The 20,535-nt window shown below is 38.2% G+C and overlaps 1 protein-coding gene across 4 annotated transcripts in view; it reads right to left on the bottom strand.

Moving 5' to 3' along the window:
- LOC126266851 (vitellogenin receptor-like) overlaps positions 1-20,535 on the bottom strand; it is a 294,813-nt gene that overhangs the window by 4,267 nt on the left and 270,011 nt on the right. For all 4 annotated transcript variants that reach the window (XM_049971452.1, XM_049971456.1, XM_049971455.1 and 1 more), the window contains 4 exons: positions 20,039-20,276; positions 18,573-18,750; positions 15,232-15,350; positions 14,634-14,839 (listed from right to left, as the gene is read on the bottom strand). In XM_049971452.1, the coding sequence (XP_049827409.1) occupies positions 14,634-14,839; positions 15,232-15,350; positions 18,573-18,750; positions 20,039-20,276 (741 nt within the window). The remainder of the gene's footprint in view (positions 1-14,633; positions 14,840-15,231; positions 15,351-18,572; positions 18,751-20,038; positions 20,277-20,535) is intronic.

Raw genomic sequence — 20,535 nt, 5'->3', positions numbered from 1 at the left:
TTTGACCAGAAGAAGGGATCGGTTGGTAGGACATGTTCTGAGGCATCATGGTATCACAAATTTAGTATTGGAGGGCAGCGTGGAGGGTAAAAATCGTAGAGGGAGACCAAGAGATGAATACACTAAGCAAATTCAGAAGGATGTAGGTTGCAGTAGGTACTGGGAGATGAAGAAGCTTGCACAGGATAGAGTGGCATGGAGAACTCCATCAAACCAGTCTCAGGACTGAAGACCACAACAATAACAACAACAACAAAGAACCAAAAATGATATAATATAGTACTTGTGCTCCAAGAAAATTTACATCCCAAAAACCACACTGAAAAGTTTACTTCAGGTCTGGGTCCACTTTACTGGGAATCTCCATACGAATGTGCACTTTAAGTATGCACTTTAAATGAGCACATTGTAGTATGGTTCACAAAATTCCGATGCTCTTCGAGTATTCTCTGATGTCTTTTTTCTTTTATGACATAATGTATGATGTTTTAATGTTTTACACGTACGTACGTACATATGGGCTTCCTAAGTCATGGTAGCTGTGCAAGCGCGGTGTTGCCTGTTATCTGCTATCTCTGGCAACTGCTGAAACAAACCTATTTCTAACACGTACAAGGATATTTATTTTCAAAGAAATGCATTTCAAAGCGTCATTCGTAATATTTTCCTGCGACCTAAGTTGAACTATGTGTGAGAATGTACCATGAATTTCTTAAATCACAGAGCATTTGACTCTCATTTAAAAACCCACTTGTTGATGACGAGCAACTTATATTAATTTTGAACCCTTAAGAGCAGCTGTTCATGTCATTATTAAAAATTTTACTGGCACGTTTGTGTGACGTATCTTAAAGTTTAATACCAGCGAAAAAAGATCATTATTATATGTGAAATCTTAGCTTCTATTGCATCTTATTAACGGTAGAGACCAATATTATATGTGAAAGCTTTGCTTTTCTTGTAGCAACATTATGTTGTTGTTGTTGTTGTTGTTGTTGTTGTTGTTGTTGTCTTCAGTCCTGAGACTGGTTTGATGCAGCTCTCCATGCTACTCTATCCTGTGCAAGCTTCTTAATCTCCCAGTACCTACTGCAGCCTACATCCTTCTGAATCTGCTTAGTGTATTCATCTCTCGGTCTCCCTCTATGATTTTTACCCTCCATACTGCCCTCCAGTACTAAGTTGGCGATCCCTTGATGCCTCAGAACCTGTCCTACCAACCGATCCCTTCTTCTAGTCAAGTTGTGCCAGAAACAACTCTTCTCCCCATTTATATTCAATACCTCCTCATTAGTTGTGTGATCTACCCATCTAATCTTCAGCATTCTGCTGTAGCACCCATTTCGAAAGCTTCTATTCTCGTCTTGTCCAAACTATTTATCGTCCACGTTTCTCTTCCATACATGGCTACACTCCATACAAATACTTTCAGAAATGACTTCCTGACACTTAAATCTATACTCGACGTTAACAAATTTCTCTTGTTCAGAAACGCTTTCCTTGCCATTGCCAGTCTACATTTTATATTCTCTCTACTTCGACCATCATCAGTTATTTTGCTCCCCAAATAGCAAAACTCCTTTACTACTTTAAGTGTCTCATTTCCTAATCTAACTCCCTCAGCATCACCCGACTACATCCCATTATCCTCGTTTTGCTTTTGTTGAGTTTCATTTTATACCCTCCTGGCCATTCAATTCAACTGCTCTTCCAAGTCCTTTGCTGTCTCTGACAGAATTACAATGTCATCGGTGAACCTCAAACTTTTTATTTCTTCTCCGTGGATTTTAATACCTACTCCAAATTTCTCTTTTGTTTCCTGTACTGCTTGCTCAATATACAGATTGAATAACATCAGGGGGAGACTACAGCCCTGTCTCACTCCCTTCCCAACCACTGCTTCCCTTTCATGTCCCTCGACTCATAACTGTTATCTGGTTTCTGCACAAACTGTAAATAGCCTTTAGCTCCCTGTATTTTACTCCTGACACCTTTAGAATTTGAAAGAGAGTATTCCAGTCAACATTGTCAAAAGCTTTCTCTAAGTCTACAAATGCTAGAAATGTAGGTTTGACCTTCCTTAATCTAGCTTCTAAGATAAGTCGTACGGTCAGTATTGCCTCATGTGTTCCAACACTCCTACGGAGTCCAAACTGATCTTTCCTGACTAGTTTTTTCATTTGTCCCTGACTAGTTTTTTCATTTGTCTGTAAAAAATTCACGTTAGTATTTTGCAGCTGTGGCTTATTATACTGATTGTTCGGTAATTTTCAAATCTCTCAACACCTGATTTCTTTGGGATTGGACTTATTATATTCTTCTTGAAGTCTGAGGGAATTTCGCCTGTCTCATACATCTTGCTCAGCAGATGGTAGAGTTTTTTTCAGGACTGGCTCTCCCAAGGCTTTCAGTAGCTCCAATGGAATGTTGTCTACTGCCAGGGCTTTGTTTCGACTTAGCTCCTTCAGTGCTCTGTCAAACTCTTCACACCATATCCTATCTCCCATTTCATCTTCATCCACATCCTCTTCCATTTCCATAATATTCTCCTCAAGAACATCGCCCGTGTGTAGACCCTCTATATACTCCTTCCACCTTTCTGCTTTTCCTTATTTGCTTAGAACTGGGTTTTCATCTATGCTCTTGATATTCATGCAAGTGGTTCTCTTTTCTCCAAAGGTCTCTCTAATTTTCTTGATCCTCTGCTGCCTTCAATACTTCGTCCCTCAAAGCTACCCATTCTTCTTCTACTTTATTTCTTTCCCTCATTCTTGTCAATTGTTTCCTTATGCTCTCCCTGAAACTCTATACAACCTCTGGTTCTTTCAGTTTATCCAGGTTCCATCTCCTTAAATTCCCACCTTTTTGCAGTTTCTTCAGTTTTAATCTACAGGTCAGATTATGGTCAGAGTCCACATCTGCCCCAAGAAATATCTTACCATTATATAATCTATCTGATACCTTTTAGTATCTTCAGGGTTCTTCCATGTATACAACCTTCTTTCATGATTCTTAAACCAGGTGTTAGCTATGATTAAGTTGTGCTCTGTGCAAAATTGTATCAGGCGGCTTCCTCTTTTATTTCTTAGCCCCAATCCATATTCACCTACTACGTTTCCTTCTTTCTCTTTTCCTACACTCTAATTCCAGTCACGCATGACTATTAAATTTTCGTCTTCCTTCACTACCTGAATAATTTCTTTTATCTCATCATACATTTCTTCAATTTCTTTGTCATCTGCAGAGCTAGTTGGCATATAAACTTTTACTACTGTAGTAGGTGTGGGCTTCGTATCTATCTTGGCCACAATAATGCGTTCACTATGCTGTTTGTAGTAGCTTACCCGCATTCCTATTTTCCTATTCATTATTAAACCTACTCCTGCATTACCCCTATTTGATTTTGTGTTTATAACTCTGTAGTCACCTGACCAGAAGTCTTGTTTCTTCTGCCACTGTACTTCACTAATTCCCACTATATCTAACTTTAACCTATCCATTTCCCTTTTTAAATTTTGGTTCTTTATTATGGCATAATGCCATACGTGCTATAGGATAAAAACATGCACTTGAAATGCAGCGAACAGTTGAAACTAGCCAGTACTGTTGAAAAGGTTAATAAAAGTCGAATTTTTTTAGAAAACAGACAAACATAACTTCATTGCTCTGCATGGTGATTAATGCTTGACTGTCAGAAAGGTGGAAATAAAATAAAATTTGGAACTAGTAACATATTTTAGCCTTCCGTAATTGTGTGAATGTATTTCAATTCACTTGATAGCTCCCAGCACTGATATCCATTTTGTTTTCGTTTGACATGAGAGGAAACTAAAGGGAAACAGCAAAATCACTGCATGTAAACACGCGTCACGTGGAGGCTACCCGCTATATCCCGATCTACGATATTTGTGAACTGGGTCAATACTAAATAATAATAATAATAATAATAATAATAATAATACATCACATACATTCAGCAACAGAAAGATTCACATTAAGCAAAAAGGAAGGAGGAAGGGGATTTATCGACATAAAAAACCTACATTATGGACATATCTAAAAACAAAGATGATGTGTCTTACCAAACAAAAGCGCTGGTAGGTCGATAGACACACAAACAAACACAAACATACACACAAAATTCTAACTTTTGCAACCAATGGTTGCTTCTTCAGGAAACAGGGAAGGAGAGGGAAAGACAAAAGGATGTGGGTTTCAAGGGAGAGGGTAAGGAGTCATTCCTGTTAGTCATTTTATGTACAAGTCAGCCTGAATCTCTGGATTTCACTAATAATTAAAACAACGCTGATTGTTTGCAAATCCAGTCAACCACATAAGCAGACACAGATTGGCATTCATCTGTTTGCCTTTACTCCACATGCAACGAGGATTCTTCTGACACAGACATCACGTACACTATGCTCAAAAATGTTCAAAAACCAAAAAGGATGCATTTCAGAATCGTATGAATAATCTATAGGCCAACGGGCGCTGGATGCTAGGCGCTTTGTGACAAGTCTTTTTTTCCTCAGGAATATGGACTTGGCACCACCTTTTCCCGGTAGCATCTAGCTACTTGCTGCAACTGATTGCACAGCCAAAAACCATATTCCTGTAACCAGAAGCGGGAGAATCTACTACTGGAACACGACTCAACTGCGCATATGCACGAGCCCACTTTTAACTGCTAAACTGAATTTAATGTTAACAGTTGTGACTGCACGCTCATCAGGGGCAATTTGTTGTTATGAAGCACTGCATATACTTCCTAGAGCCTTTGATACATTTTGCTGTTGGCAGACGCTTGCATGAGCACCGTGTGTGTCGTCGTATATGGCGCATTTCCTTTGCAATTTAAGTTATTTTCATTTTTCCTTTTGTTTTATTGTTGAAGTATTATTCTGTAGTACCGGGATATAGTAATATCCTTTGGCAGAGTATCGGTTCTTACCAGTCAAAATTATAATAAAAACTTAACTGTTGGGGGGGGGGGGGGGGAGGGTGTAAGGAAAAAAAAAAGAAAAGAAAAGAAAAAAAGAAAAAACAAATTCCCGGAATTCCCGGGCTCTTCCCAGTTTTCTCCTGGATGAAACAATTCTCAGGTTTTTTCCCAGATCTCCCGGTTGTCCCGGGTTGTATACACCCTGAACATAGATAGGCTAGTATTATTTATTAAAATAATGATCATCAATGACAGTATGGTGTCCCATAGTCAACTCTTATATCCTTACTGTTTAAGTTATATTCTTTAAAGAATCAGACTCCCATGTAAAAGTCAGTTTCAAATACCTGGCTACAAATGAGTTAATGTGTTAAAATATTTTACACTTTATGGTTTATAACAGTCCTAACTACACTGCTCCTGTTAGTTCCACATTTACCCAAGTACTCATGCTCCTTCCAATATGGCGCCGGTAGGATTTTGTGGTGATAGGATGCTCCAAAATCAGTTGAAATTAAATAGTTCTTTGTGTAGAAAGTATAAAAAACGTGTAGTCAAACGAATTCGATGCATTAAGTGCAACTTTTGGTTACACGAGAGGTGCGCAAACGTGTGTCTGAAATTTATAAATGACGATATTCAGTGGACATGCCTCAACTACACTAGTGACGAAAATCCACCACTAACATCCACACTAAGTTTTAAGAACGAAATTATTCATCTACTTCAAAGTGACATTGATGCTCTGAAAGCAGAACTGACATTACTAAAGAAAGGAAATAATGGAAACGTGAGAAGTGTTGTGCATATGAAAAAAAACTTTAGTATTAGATGGACCTACTTCGGCAAATACGCAGAGTGGGACAACTGACAAACAACGAAAAAATTCAGCCGCCATTACAAAAGAAAGAGATACTGAAGAACCAAACAAATATAAGTGGACCAGTGTAACGTACACAAAAGACAGAAAGAAGCATTATAATAAGACAGAAAGAAGCATTATAATAAGACAGAAAGAAGCATTATAATAAGACAGAAAGTGAATTCTTTATTGTAGGTGTCTCATTGTTGAAGAACATAGTCGTACCAAACTCTGAAATACACGGTTGACCTGGAATCAGGACGCATCAATTGCATACACACCTAAACAATGTCTTAAGGGTATACAGAATGCTCTATCCTTACAATGTTAAATTGAGCTAAAAGTTAGGAACATTGTCTCATTTGTTATTTGGACGATACTCTTGATTTTTTTCACAGAACGCAGAGATATGTTCTGCTTTTATGCTGAATTATTAATTTAGAAAAAATAATTTATAGTTTTTCAGATATTTTATTTTTTGTAAATGTTAAAAAAGTTATACATTTTAACGAGTATTTTAAAATTTACATCCATTAATACAAAATAATTCCAAATATCTTTGAATTCAGATATATTAGAAGGTCTTAAGGAACAACTACAGAAAATTTCATCTTTCTACTATAAATAGGCCCTGAGAAAATGTACCTTATACACAAAGAAACTAATGTTACAGGAAATTAGCTTCTAAGTTTTTAAGTGAAGTGTGTTCGTACCCACAAACACAGTTTTAGGTAGTCTATTCCATATCACATGGTTCACACTCATTTGGATTTTGAGTCTGGCCATGAAGACATTTCTTTAGTAGACTAATATCTGCGAGGTCTCGGAATATTGGTTTTATTTCACCCATTATGGCAGGTGAGGAGAGTTATTGTATTGTTTCTTAGTTACCTTGCCTCTGTTGTACTTGCACCAACTATTGTCTCCTTTTGGACATAGCCCATGTTGGGGATTCTCATTGTTTGAAACTGTATGAAAAAACAGAGCCCAGACTGCTCTTCTAATTAATTCTGCATCTGACGTATTCTGTCTTATTGCTAGACCATAGCACTTCTGAATATGATCTATTGTAGCATCTGTCTGTCTATTTTTCCCCATCTAAAGTTTTTCCATCGCTCAATTTCTTGCCTTTCATGCTAGCCTTGAGCCGTTGAAGTCTTGATCCCATCCTTTTCTGAACATGGCCAACACATTCCAGTTTGGAAATTTTCACATCGTTACCATAGGATCTCAGTTCCTCAATTTCTTTGAAAGCCTTTGAGTCACCATCTCCAAGATCATTTATGTATCTAACGTTGTACCATTTTACTGAGCGTTGATAAATACTTCTTACACCAGCAACTACCATGCCACCACTTGACCCATAGTAATTTGCCATGCACTCCTCTTCATGTTTATTTTTCATTTTCTCCTTGCATCTGCAATGCTTGGAAAGTATTGCCACAACTACCTTACCAGTGTCCACACTTGTAGCTGTTACTACACCATTCAGAGATGTGTGGCCTCTCTTCTGCCAGCTTCCATCAAAAGCTATGGACAAGTCTCTGCTACTATTATTTTCAACAACTGCTTCCTCAACAGCATCTTTCATGTTTTCCTGTGCCATATCTTCTACAGCAGAGCATATTGCAATTAAGTGTTTGTTAAATTTTGAAGGTGGAGGAGGGAGGGTCATCACACCACACAACATGGCACCTGCAGCCCTGCCCTTTCCTATACATCATAATCCATAAACCAGTCTAATGTTTATATCTTATACTTTACCTGTATCTTCAGTAACGTGAGGAATTGAAGAAAGTAACACTGTGTTTGCAATAACTGCACATCAACTGTAATTCACAAGCAAGTCCTGCATGTAAGTTTGTTTACAATGAAACACCACATTTTCCACATTATTTGCAGCACCCATCGTTCTCCAAAACGTCTGATAATAAAGAGACATTAATTACCTCATATCTTGTAGTCCCAGCATTTAGTTTCTTGTATTCTTCTTCAATTCCAGCTAGTTTTCTTCTTGCTTCAGACTAGGTCTTGGCATGTTGAAAGGAAGAGAACTCCATGACTTCTCCACATACAACTTTCACAACAATGACATGGATGTACTCACAAAGGAAACAATACAAATGGTGCAGAATCTATTGTCAACTGTCTAGCAGTGTAGCCAACTGAAAAGCTAACTCTTGTGCTCAATTATATCTCTGGCAAGGCTGTCTATCAGGTATTTTTCGCGTCTCATATACAAGGTGCAGAACAACGTGTGTCGAAATTATTTTAAAAAATTATTTAAAATAGTTCTATTCATGTCATCCAAATATTTTATACATGGTATTAAACAGGAGAGTCTAAATTTTTAGAAAATGCATCCACCTAAAAAATCTAGTTCTTCATCGAAAAACTCATTCTGTATACCCTTAAACACGAGAGAACGCAGTAGATAAGCATAGCAGAAATCCAAAAGGTGTTTTTATCCATGTGGGAACAAATTCACTTCAAAAACAACAGTGAGGAAGAAATTGTAAACCACACAAGAAACCTCATCCAACTGGCCAGAAGACTCTACCCGAATTCCAGAATAATAATAATAATAAGTGGCATTGCGTACAGAAGATCGGTGAGTGACAGCTGTGTGCAGAGAATAAACAGCAATTTTGAAGAACAATGCAATAACTAGGAGTCTTTTTCATGGATCCAACAAATTTCTAAGTGCAAAGTGTCTTGCCAAAGATGGTCTACATCCAAACAGGATGGGCTCAAAAATATTCAGTAAAATGTTTGTAGATACTTGCCAGATCATAAAAAATAAGGGAAACTTATAAGTAGTGATGGGGGTGAAAGAACTTGTGTAGCATTAAGGAAGGCAGAACCAAACCATTATCTGGCAGGAAATGTGCTAAAGCCTGTAAGTGATAGTCAAAGTAGGTATGTTATCCACTGGAATATAAATGGCTTAAACATTGATGCTTCTAACAATAAAAGCTCCAAAATGATGAATTGGAAATGATTCTGTCCGAATGTGCAAATATTGAAGTTGTTTGTTTAAATGAGCACTGGTTTACTGAAGACACAATTAAAATTCTAAACAAAATCGGGAACTTCGGATTAGCAAGTAGCTTTTGCACAAGAAACAAGTCACGTGGAGGCTCATGTATACTTCTACATAGTGATATAAATTATGAGACCAGGAACTGTTTTAATTATTTAAGTGAAGAATGTGTGTTCGAGAGCTGTTGTGTAGTAATCGTGGACTCACTAGCAAATGTTATAATTATCTCTATATACAGAATTCCAGGGACGTCTACAACGTAACTATTCTTATCTAAGCTTCAGATTATGCTAGAAGACTTTTGCAGAAGAAAAGAGAAAAAAAATTGTAATAACTGCTGATTTTAATATTGATATCACATGTGATAGTAGCCATATGTCAAGTTTCACTGACTTAGTAAAGAAATATGAATTTCTTTTAACCTACCAGAGACCATGGGCAATCAGCAACATGCGTTGACAATGTTCTAACTAATTATGTATATGAAAATGTGTATAAATTTCGTCTAGATCTAGGTATTTCGGATCATTGTGCATTGTTCATTGAGCTGCCACAGACAGACAGGAACATTTCACGTATGAGAACCCATATGAGCAGGAACTTCAGCAAAGAGAACCTGCTAACATTTAGTGAGAAGCTAAGAGATAAAACATGGCCTTTTGATTATTGTAACTCAAGTGACGAAAACTTTGAGAAATTCCTGAACAGTTTTCTTGGAGACTTTAGTGAAACATTCCCACCTAGACTCTGCAGCAGTAAAATAACAAATACGGTAAAGTGGATTACCCAGGGCATAAAAATTTCCAGTGTAAGGAAAAGGCAACTCCACAGAGAACTAAAATATAATAAAGATATTGATTTCATTAAATATGTTAGACTCTACAAAACTATATTTAAAAGAGTCATCAAGGCAGCAAAACAACCGGCAAATAACAGGCTAATTTTAAATCATAAAAATAAGACAAAGGCTATGTGGTCTGTCATTAAATCTGAGTTAGGTGTTAAAGCCTGTAACCAAGAAATTTCAAAAGTTGACATTGAAGGAAATACTATTGTAAATCCAACTCAAATACCAGAGTACTTTAATGAATTCTTTATAAATGTATCAAAGTCTGATGTTGAAGTAACAGATCATCACAACAAAGTAAATCCCTTTAGCCTAGGCGAAAACTCTGAAAACTTTACAAAATTCTCAAAAGTTTCTGCAGAGCATGTAGAAAATGTTATTCTACTATTAAGAAACAAAAAATCTGCAGGTTGGCATGGAACACACACCAAAGTTATTAAAGTGGTCCACAACAGAATTGCAAACCCAGTAGCTCAGATAATAAATCAATGTTTCGAAGAGGGCTGTTTCCCAGAGGTATTGAAATGTGCTGAGATCAAACCACTCTTCAAGAAAGGATCAAGAGAAATCATGGGAAATTATTGTCGTACCTCTATTCTCCCAGTCCTATCTAAAATATTTGAAAAACTTGCTGTTGCACGAATCCGAAACTTCATTGCAAAATATTTTGTTATTCTAAACAATCGATTTGGTTTTCAGCGGGGTAAAAACACCATTGATGCAGTGAACAGTTTCATTAAGAAAATAAGCACATCATTAGACAAGAGAAATAAGGTGGCACGAATTTTCTGCGACCTCACAAAAGCCTTTGATCCCATAAACCATGCATTGCTTGTTCACAAACTTGAAAAGTATGGCATTAGCGGCAGTGCCCTAAAATGGCTTAACTCCTCCTTATCCAACAGAAAGCAAAGAGTTAGCATTTCTTCAAATGGCACATATTATTTTTCTGACTGGAAAAAAATATCTCAGGGTATCCCACAGGCCCAGTCCTATTTCTCTTTTATGTTAATGACTTACCATTAAATATCAGCTCCTCATCAGTTCTGTTCACAGATGATACTTCTGTCTTAGTTGAAGATCAGGACTCAGAAAAAATTCCCAAATCTGTGATAAGTACCCTAAGTGCCTTGGGGGGGATGAACCAAAACATATCTAATACTCACGCGATGCAGTTCAGAACCAAACAGTCAAAATGTGAGCAGATTAAGATTGTACACAGCAACCAAGGTATAGAAGAAGTTGACTCAGTTAAATCCTTGGGTTTAAATGTAGTATAAATTTGAGCTGGCAGGCACACATTGAATACCTGACAAACCAACTGGGCAGCTTTGCATTTGCAGTGCAAATATTGTCAACTGCAACTGACATGGGCACAGGAAAATTAGCATACAAAAGCTACTTTGAATCCATTATTAGGTATGGTTTTGTTTTTTTGGGTAACTCAACAAACATAGTGCGGATACTAAAAATACAGAAAAAAACAAAAAATCATACGAAATATGTGCACTGCAAATCACAAAGAATCATGTCGACCATTATTTAGAAAACTTAAAATATTAAGTCTGCCATGCTACAAAGATTCCATGACTTACCAAATGGGAAAGTGCAGGTAGATACACAATTTCCTGTTTGGTAAGTCATGGAATCTTTGTTTTTAATATATTTTTTCCATGTGGAATGTTTCTTTCTATAATATAAAAACGAAGATGATTTAACTTACCAAACGAGAGCATTGGTATGTTGATAGACACACAAACAAAGATTATTATATTTTTGTATACCAGACATGAATTATTTGAGGAAAACCATTTTCTCCATTCACACAATACTAGAAACAAAGAAAATTTTATGCTCCCCTTTCACTGCCTCAGATTGTATGCCCAGGGACCTCAAAACATGGGAATGAAAATTTGTAATAAATTAAAAGTGAACAAGTTGATGCAGATGAATTTGGGTTCACTTAAAAGACAACTATATGAGGTACTGACACTGAAGTGTCATTACTCAGTGGATGAATTCATGCAGGACAAACTGGAAATTTGAGCTGGGTACAATGTGTTATCCTTATAGTGATGTTATTTATTATTGTGCTATTATATATTAATGCAAAAATAATTGTAATTGTTTTATAAATTTTTGTCATGTCTCCTGTATGCAAACCAAATGGATTACAAATGTATGTCACAAGATGAATAAAACACAATACTAATGAAATAGCAAACACCAAAATTTGTAAACAAAAAGTGAAAACCCAATGATATAGTTTTGCAGGCACATTCAGTGGTACGTGGATACTATTTGCAAACAATGCTGTGAACATACTTTAAGTAAGAAACCATCATGCCTCAAGCTTAAGTTGTTCTGCATAAGAGTATCATTAACATGTTCTTACAGTTTTGAAGAATTCCTCTGAGGTATAAATTATCTTCACTTGCATCATGTTTATTTGGGTTCAGTAACTAAATATTGAAAAGTTTAATGTGTCCATAACTTTTTGCACCCTGGCCTGCATGATCATGCAAGTGTTATTTAAAATTTGGTGCACCTCAAATACATAACTTGTGTGTGTCCCTCTGTATTGCAATAATTGAACACCCGGCATGTGTTTGGTAGCTTGCTGGTTTCATAATGCACTGACATAGGGCAGCAGATAACTTCAGAATTTGATGAGAAGACAGAGCCATGTGTCTGTGCTGTGAGTTAAGTACAATGTGTTTTCCTCCATTTCATTAATTTAAGGTAACACTACATTACCTTGGACTGAGAATGTTTCGCTTAACACATGTAACATGACTAAACAGTGCACTAAGTGCCAGTTAGATTGTGTAAACGTTTATATCTGGAGTAGCATGATTGTGCATCTTAGGAGTTAATGTTGCCAAGCTTTGATGCTAACCCGACTTTCACATGCAGGAGGTACAGTAAATATCCGCCCTACGATTTATGAGCTAATAGTACTGCTTTTATTTTTATGTACAAATAAAATATCCTTTCGTCTTTTAAGGTTAACAGATGAAGAAATAATTCAACTTATTTTTGGAGGATTCTGATGTGACCAACCTCTCCAGTGACTACGATTTTCAGCCAAGTATATCATTGTGCAGTGTTGTGGATGACAGTGATGATTCTGATGCTTGTAGGGGTGAAGATAACAGGAGGTACAACAAATTATCTGTTCCAACTCTAAGCAGAATGCTTTTGTTCCACAATCAGAAGTTTGCATTATAACCACATAATTCTCAATTCAGATTAGTGTCACTAATGATTCACTGTCAGAACATGCCTAAAATAATAGACTGCTTGAATTCATTTAGATCAAACCTTAATAAACTAATTCTGGACATTTACTTCTAAATTTCAGAATCCACAAATGGTTGGTACATCACAGCAGTATTTGGCTGATTACTTTAGTGACAAATTTTATGACATAGGTGCATTGTATACTATGTATGTACAGTGCAAGAAAGATAGAGACGTCCATAAATACCATTGCTGTGGAACTAAGGTTTATTGACATGCACTTAGCATTTGGCTGTATACCTTACCCTAGATTACCTATGTATTGGGAAAATGGTCTGGCCCTATCAGTTTTAAGTGGGTGCCTGTGTAGAGACAGGTTTCCCCGACTCAGATAAAACATTAATTTTGTTGACACGTAGTCGACTCCAGAGGGAGCGCAAATAAACAAGCTGTGGAAAGTTTAACTGGTCATTGACACTGAAGTCAGTGCCAAAAGTTGCCAAGGAATCACAACTTTTACTCTGCATATGAGCAAATGGTGCCTTCTTGGGTTGTCGTTCACTGAAACAGTATGTCAAGAACAGACCAAAGCCTGTTTGACTGAAAAATTGTTGTGGGGTCTTCCTCAGGGATGATGAAAGACTGAGATTTACCAAGTGACAGCACTCCCCCATGAGACTGAAGTAGGGGTCTAGGTTCTGTATTTGTGTTGAGACTTACTGAAACCTTGCCCCAGAATGTTTTGCATACTTTGTATATTTTATTAAAATTCCAATGCTAAAGACTATACAGAAAATAGGAATTGTAACCATAGGCACCATCACAATAAATCACATAAAATATGTAAAATTAAAAGGGAAAACTCAAAGGGTTTATTGCCACTAATATGTCTGTTGTGATGGGATGGGAAGAAAATCAGAAAGTTATTTAGCATCAACTTGTGTAGGAATAGAACCACTTGCAAATGCAAAAATCATGGTGGCAAGGAGGAGCATGAGTATGTGGCAACTGACTGTCCAAACATTTTATTGTTTTGAATAAAGTTTTATAACACTTTATCTGTTGATCCAATGGTTGACATTGGATCAACAGATTGAGTGTTATAAAATTTTGTTCAAAACAAGAAAATTGACTCAAACTAATACTTCACTTTGTGGACTTTAGCACTCTTGGTAGCAGTAAAGAACGTCTGTAAATGGTACACTGAGAGAAAGAGTAATCATGCAGAAAGTGACAATTATAAAAATGAACAACTTGAAAGGAAAAAATGAAAATTCACACTCAACCAGCAAAACCAGTTGTAGACATCTGTTACAATGTTTATCTTCACCAAGATCTTAAGATCTTTCAGATATGAACACTGCAAAAGCAGGACAAAGTCACACTGCATTTATGCATGTCCAAGGAAAAAACTGCTCTCGTGTAATCCATATTAAAAATTAATGTGTGTGTGTGTGTGTGTGTGTGTGTGTGTGTGTGAGAGAGAGAGAGAGAGAGAGAGAGAGAGAGAGAGAGAGAGAGAGAGAGAGAGAGAGAGAGAGAGATTATCTGATTCCACAGGTCAGAATTAAAGGTTTAAAATCTCTTCTCTCAGAACAGAAAGCGATAATGCACACAAATCTTCCACTTGTTTATTGAAAAGAACCATTAAGACTATTTTCAACCACATTTAGCAAGCTCCCCAATTTTTGCATACCTTGAATCCAAGTCCCTGAATGTGACCAGCTGCCTCTTGTATATGTAGTACACAACAGCCGCCAGGCACACCACCAACAGCACAATCACAAGTGCTATCAGCACAGAGGTATCAGACTTTTCACTCAGCCAGTCAGCAACCATAGTGGTTTTCAAACCACCCACAATTCCTGGGAGGACAAATCGCGGTTCCGAGGCCTTTGCACCCTGCAAACGTACCAAATTTTCAGCGATGTCACATTTCAGCTAACAAATTTCTTTAGTGCCAGCAGGACAGGAAATATTTAGAAGCTAAATATTCACAGCAGTGTCAGGCAATATCAAGAACTGAAAGTAATCTAGAAATAGTTTCTGAGAGCTGACGGGACTAGTACACGTCCCAGGGCTGACAACGCACTGGAACCAACAGTGGTTGTGTTTACCTGTATCTAGTACCGTCAATATGAGCTAGCCTACATAGTGGACCAGTAGGTCTTGTTCTCTGATCTATTATTGCAGAGCTGTAGTTATTACCAACATGCTGTCACACACCCATTACTGACTGCTTGACACTACTCCAGACTACTGTGTTTGGAGGGGGTCCCCAGCAGAAACTTTACCTCATTCTTGCAGTGGATGTTTTCACCTACAATCTGCCCGTCTGCACACAGGCACTTGGCACCTTGAGGAGTGATTGCGCACATATGGGAGCAGTGGTGATGCTCGCAGGGGTTCGTGCCTGCAAATCACAATGGCAGTTAGCATTACTATATTTGTATTGGCACATTACATAATTTAGATTTACAAGGTGACAATTATTAAACCATAAGGAAAAAATCATAACTTCTGAAAGGTTTGCATTAGGACGTTCAAACTGCACAGCTAGCTGCAGGCAGGATGGGAATCAGTACGCCCATGCGCAAGAGCCTTGTTGGCCATTTGCACGTGAAAATGTCACGGTAAAGTGTGCCTAAGCATATAGTGCTTTCGAAGACCTACTATGTAAGCAATAACAGCCACACTGCAGCTCAAAGGAAGTTGGGGACTGAGTTCAAGCTGAAAACAACTGGCCCAAGAGTGCTAACAATTAAAGAGTTTGACTTGCAAGTTTGAGAGAATGGGTAGTGCTTGCAATGACAGTGTCAGCAATGCCTGTCATCCAAGAATGGTGAAATGCCTGAAACCATTCAGAAGACATGCACTGTGTTTCAAACCAGCCCCAGGAAGTGGGAATCAAGTGAAGGGGATTGCGACGAATAGTTGAACATCCACATATCTTTCCATATAAAATTCAAGCCCATGAGCTATTAAGTCCCTGGGCCATGAACAGTGGTGGAGTTTCACCAACACTATTGTCCACAGAATTGACGAAAAGGATTTCAATCTGAATATGGTTTTGGTTTAGCAACTAAACCCACTTTCATTTGGATGGGTTTGTCAATATGTAAAACAGGCACATTTGGGGTACTGAGAATCCACTTTCATGGTCGAGAAGTCTCTTCGCCCTCAATGGGTGACTCTGTGGTGTGCAATGTCCAGTCACGGAATAACCTGTGAGATATTCATTGACAGCACAGTGGCTACTGAACAGTATTTGAAGGTTTTGGAAGATTATTTCATTCCCATTATCCAACGAGACCCTGATTTTGACAAGATGTGGTTCATGCACGCCCTTATCAAAGCAGCAAAGTGATGGCCTGGAGGAGCAGTGTGGAGACTGCTTTCTGGCTCTAGGATACCCAAGACACAGCTGGCGTGAACCTTTACTGGTCGCCATATATTCCTGATCCGAACCAGTGCGACTCCTTTTTGTGGGGCCATATTAAACACATGGAGTACAGCAACAACCCCAAAACCATTGCCGAGCTGAAAACACCCATTTAGGTGATTGACAGCATTGATGTAGCAGTACTTCAGCAGGTCATGCAGAATTTCACTATTTGTCTGCATCACATCATTGTCAATGATGGCAAGTATATCTAATATGTCATAACATGAATACCAATATCTGCAGTGATGTTTACACATTGAATAAAGTGAGTGCACACCATAGTTTTTAATTAATTTACTTTTTTTCATACAGTTCAATAATTTTCACCCTGTACATTTTGTTCTACAGATCCAATGATGGATAACACATGAAACAGGAACACAATAAATTTACAAAAATAAAGAAATGCTATTGTTCCTTCTATGTGAAACATAACAAGGTGGAATGGCTATATTTGCTGTATCACCACTAATGTATTTCTGTTCTGTCCCATATACAACAATAGGTAGTACTAACCTGGTCAAACAATGAAAATTGCTTTTAAATTACTGTATACTTGCTTGAGTGTATTAGGAAACAGAACAGCTATTTTAAAGAAGCCACTGCTGCTGCTCTTACATTACTCAGTTGCTGTCTAGCCCTTCAAACAAAGTGTTGGTACAAAACTGATAATTGTCCGAGTTCTCTCTACGTGTTACTCTGACAGAACGCATGTCATTTCAATGCTTGTATAAATTTTACCATTGCCAGAAACATCAAAACCAATTTTACAAAGCCTGGGCTGCAGAATTATACAGGCTGAGCAACATTTGTAAATTTGTCACTAGTACCCATTATGAATCTTAACTCAGCAGGTGGTGCATTTTATTCATCTGATCCCAGCTAGGGTAAAAGAGTGCAACAGCAACTCTATATGAGAATACAACACTTACTGATGTGCTTAATAAAGCACAGACCACAGACCTTTGAAGCATCACGGGCCACAGGCGATCAGATTGCTCTATAGGATGTGTGTGTGTGTGTGTGTGTGTGTGTGTGTGTGTGTGTGTGTGTGTGTGTAAGGGGGAGGGGGGGGCGCGTTTGAAGTAACTCAGTTGACCCCTGTAAGGCACGTTGCAAGAGTTCAGGGTGATGGGGAGTCATGGCAGCAGTACAACCTTCAACTCCGTCACATGGGGCAGTATCGGTTACGGCTGCGTTACAATAGCGGCCGTGTACCCCCTCTGTCTTTCCCATACTGCTTCAGCCAAAATGAGCATGTTGTGTACCCTACGCATTTGGTTATTTACAATAAGTGTCTAAAGGACGTCCACATTACATCTATGCAAAACTACCTCAAACATGGCAGACACAGTAGAACTTGTGGGCAAAGTGTATCTCTACAGTGACTGTTTTACCAAACAAACTGTTGATTTGCATGTGTTTAATAAACCTCTAAAAATGCAAGTGGATACAGGAGCTGCAATGACTTTAGTAAATACGCAAATGTACGTAGGCTTTAGCTCCCCTCACCTCACACAGATCCTATCATAGCTAACTAACTTCCATAGAACCTAAGTGATATCAGGGAGTGTATTTTTACGAGCAAGAATTAGTGAAAATTCTACACGAACATGTTACCTTAGCAAGCACTCTTGTTGCATGCTTTTGTTAAGTCAATACTTTAACCTCAACTGCACTTCAGTTCTTTTGTTAAGTCAACTGCAATCCTGTTCCTGTCTGCTACTAATATAATGTGAAAGGGTTTCAAGTAAATATGTGGAGGTAACATATTGAGCTACTAACAGAATGCAAACCAAACCTATTTTAACTTATCTAATGATACGAAGCTTGCTTTTTAGTTCACTTTGCTAAATTTATCTGGCATAAACACACGTTACTGAGTAGAATCAAACAACAGTACATACAAGATGGAATGAAAATACTTTAAGGATATATTCCTATTCATCACAGAAGCCATTGATCTATTTTTCACTGTACCTCTCCACAACTATTATTTCTCGATGTAGTGAGTACCAATATAGCTTTTCCCTATTGTTAATATTATTAAACAGTATGATAGTATTGTAAATACAGTAAACAAATTACATTTTCAATTTGATTGTATCTCATTAACATATACCAACTTCTTCCATATCTCCGTGGTTCTGCTCCCAAATACGATCAAAATGCACACACCCTTGTACTCACCAGCTCTCTGCCGCGACTGCTGCATAACGGTCAGGTAGTCTCCGTCATAGACGTTTATGTGGATGCTCCGACACCTCTTTACCTTTGTGAACAGCTTGCATTTCACTACAAAGCCCGAATGCTCTGGCAGCCAGTAGAGCTCATCCTCAAACAGCACCAGCCTTTTGGGTCTCTTTACCTGTGGAATAAGGAAGGGTTAAAAAAGCCAAGTACGGATATGCTTCAGTAATGAACTGAGGAAATTTAAGATTTCACGTAAATATCAACCGAAATGGGAATAAGTACTTTAACTTTAATACCAGTCAGGGATTAGGCCTTAAGCTTATCTCTGACTACAGTCTGTAATGCAGTACACGGAGACATCTACGATTGTGGGATGTGTGATCAGCAAGTTATCAATTCCTTCAGCCATTGTCAGACAAATCCTGGTGACGGTACTGTTACTGCACTTGAACAGCTCATCTGGCCTCAGGGCTGAGTGAACTCTGGTGCCGACATCTGCACCTCAGAAAGGTACTGGGAATTGAACCCGAGTCCTTTTGCACCCGAAGCAGCAGCTAACCATGTGGCTACAGAGGTTTCTGGGAATATAATCTATGATGGTTTGTTGAACCAACAATATTGCCGTTTGTCATTTAAATCAAACATTTACCTCTGGTCTCTCACCTGCTGTGTAATGGCCATTGGATGAGTTCGTATAAGTACACTGTATCTACTAAACCGTGTTCTTTGCCAACCGGGCAATTAGATCAAGTTCTGACAATTTGGATATTTGATTTGAGCAATTAGTATCAATTAAGGTTAACAGTAGCAACCAAGTTCTAAGAATTCTTCGTATGTGTGATTACAGTAACAATAGTGTGTGGCAAGTCATCTTTTAATGTATAGTGCTTATGTGTTGTGTTTTAGATGAAGGCCCAAGTGTAGTTTTGTAGCTGGGCAACAGCACAGGATCAGCCACCTTAAAGAGTAATGGAATTCTCCCTAAACGAAGACAATATAGACATCTCATGAGTAAGAGAGTTTGGGAAGGTAGCTTTAACTTCTTATAGCTTTACAATAAATTATGCAGACCTGGACATTACATCATGTATGTTCTTTTTTTTGACAATTATTTCCCAAAAGTGAGTTGAAAGCAATGCAATACGAAATACAGTGTAGTTTAGATGTATATTGTGAATAAATTTTCGGTTTCCAGCCAGTAACACTTAAGTTGTGTGGGCTTTCAAACGTAACATGCAAAAGTTTTGGTGAAAAAGCTAGTGGATTCCAGAAGAAACACATCTTGGATTATCTCTGTTTTTGATTAACCATTCAGACTAGTCGACATTAACCTGGATGATGTGGAAGTCTCAGTAAAATACTATAAAGCTGTATAGGCCTGTGACTGCCAGTCCCCAACGTGCCACACTATACACTACTTGTATGAAATGTCCAGTGTCTAGGGTAACAGGTCGGAATCTGACCTCTGATGTGAACTCTGCTGTCCTCTCTTCGCCGTCATATGTCGCTGACTCTACAACCTGGAAGGAGGCGTCCGTCCAGTAGATGGTGCGCCGCACCGTGTCCAGAGCCAGGCCACTCAGCAAACCGAGGCCCGACTGCACCAGAACTGTCCTGCTGCCTCCGGCAAGGTCTGCCCTCCTAATGCTGCCGGCCACTCCATTTTCTATCAAAGTGCTCATTTCAGTCCAAAACAGATATCTGAAACAGTGAACACAGGAAAATTGAGTAATTCTGTTGTGGCACCTGTAAGGAGTCGACATACCTTATCCAATGATAAATTTGTTTTACCCTGCACAGGTTGACGTCAGGCAAAATCTGTTGTCAAGCACCACTAGCACTAGGAGTAAGAGTCGGGGAGCTCAAGTTTTGAGCCAGTCATGTCCAGGCGTTGTGTCTTACTTGTCGCATTCGCATCAACTTAACCGGCCACATGTTGCAGTGAGGATTGTGTGTGTTC

This window comes from Schistocerca gregaria, chromosome 4 (genome assembly GCF_023897955.1).
Source record: "Schistocerca gregaria isolate iqSchGreg1 chromosome 4, iqSchGreg1.2, whole genome shotgun sequence".
Taxonomy (NCBI): Eukaryota; Metazoa; Arthropoda; class Insecta; order Orthoptera; family Acrididae; genus Schistocerca; species Schistocerca gregaria.
The sequence above is the reverse complement of the archived record's forward strand: the minus strand, read 5'-3'. Positions and strand labels throughout refer to the sequence as shown.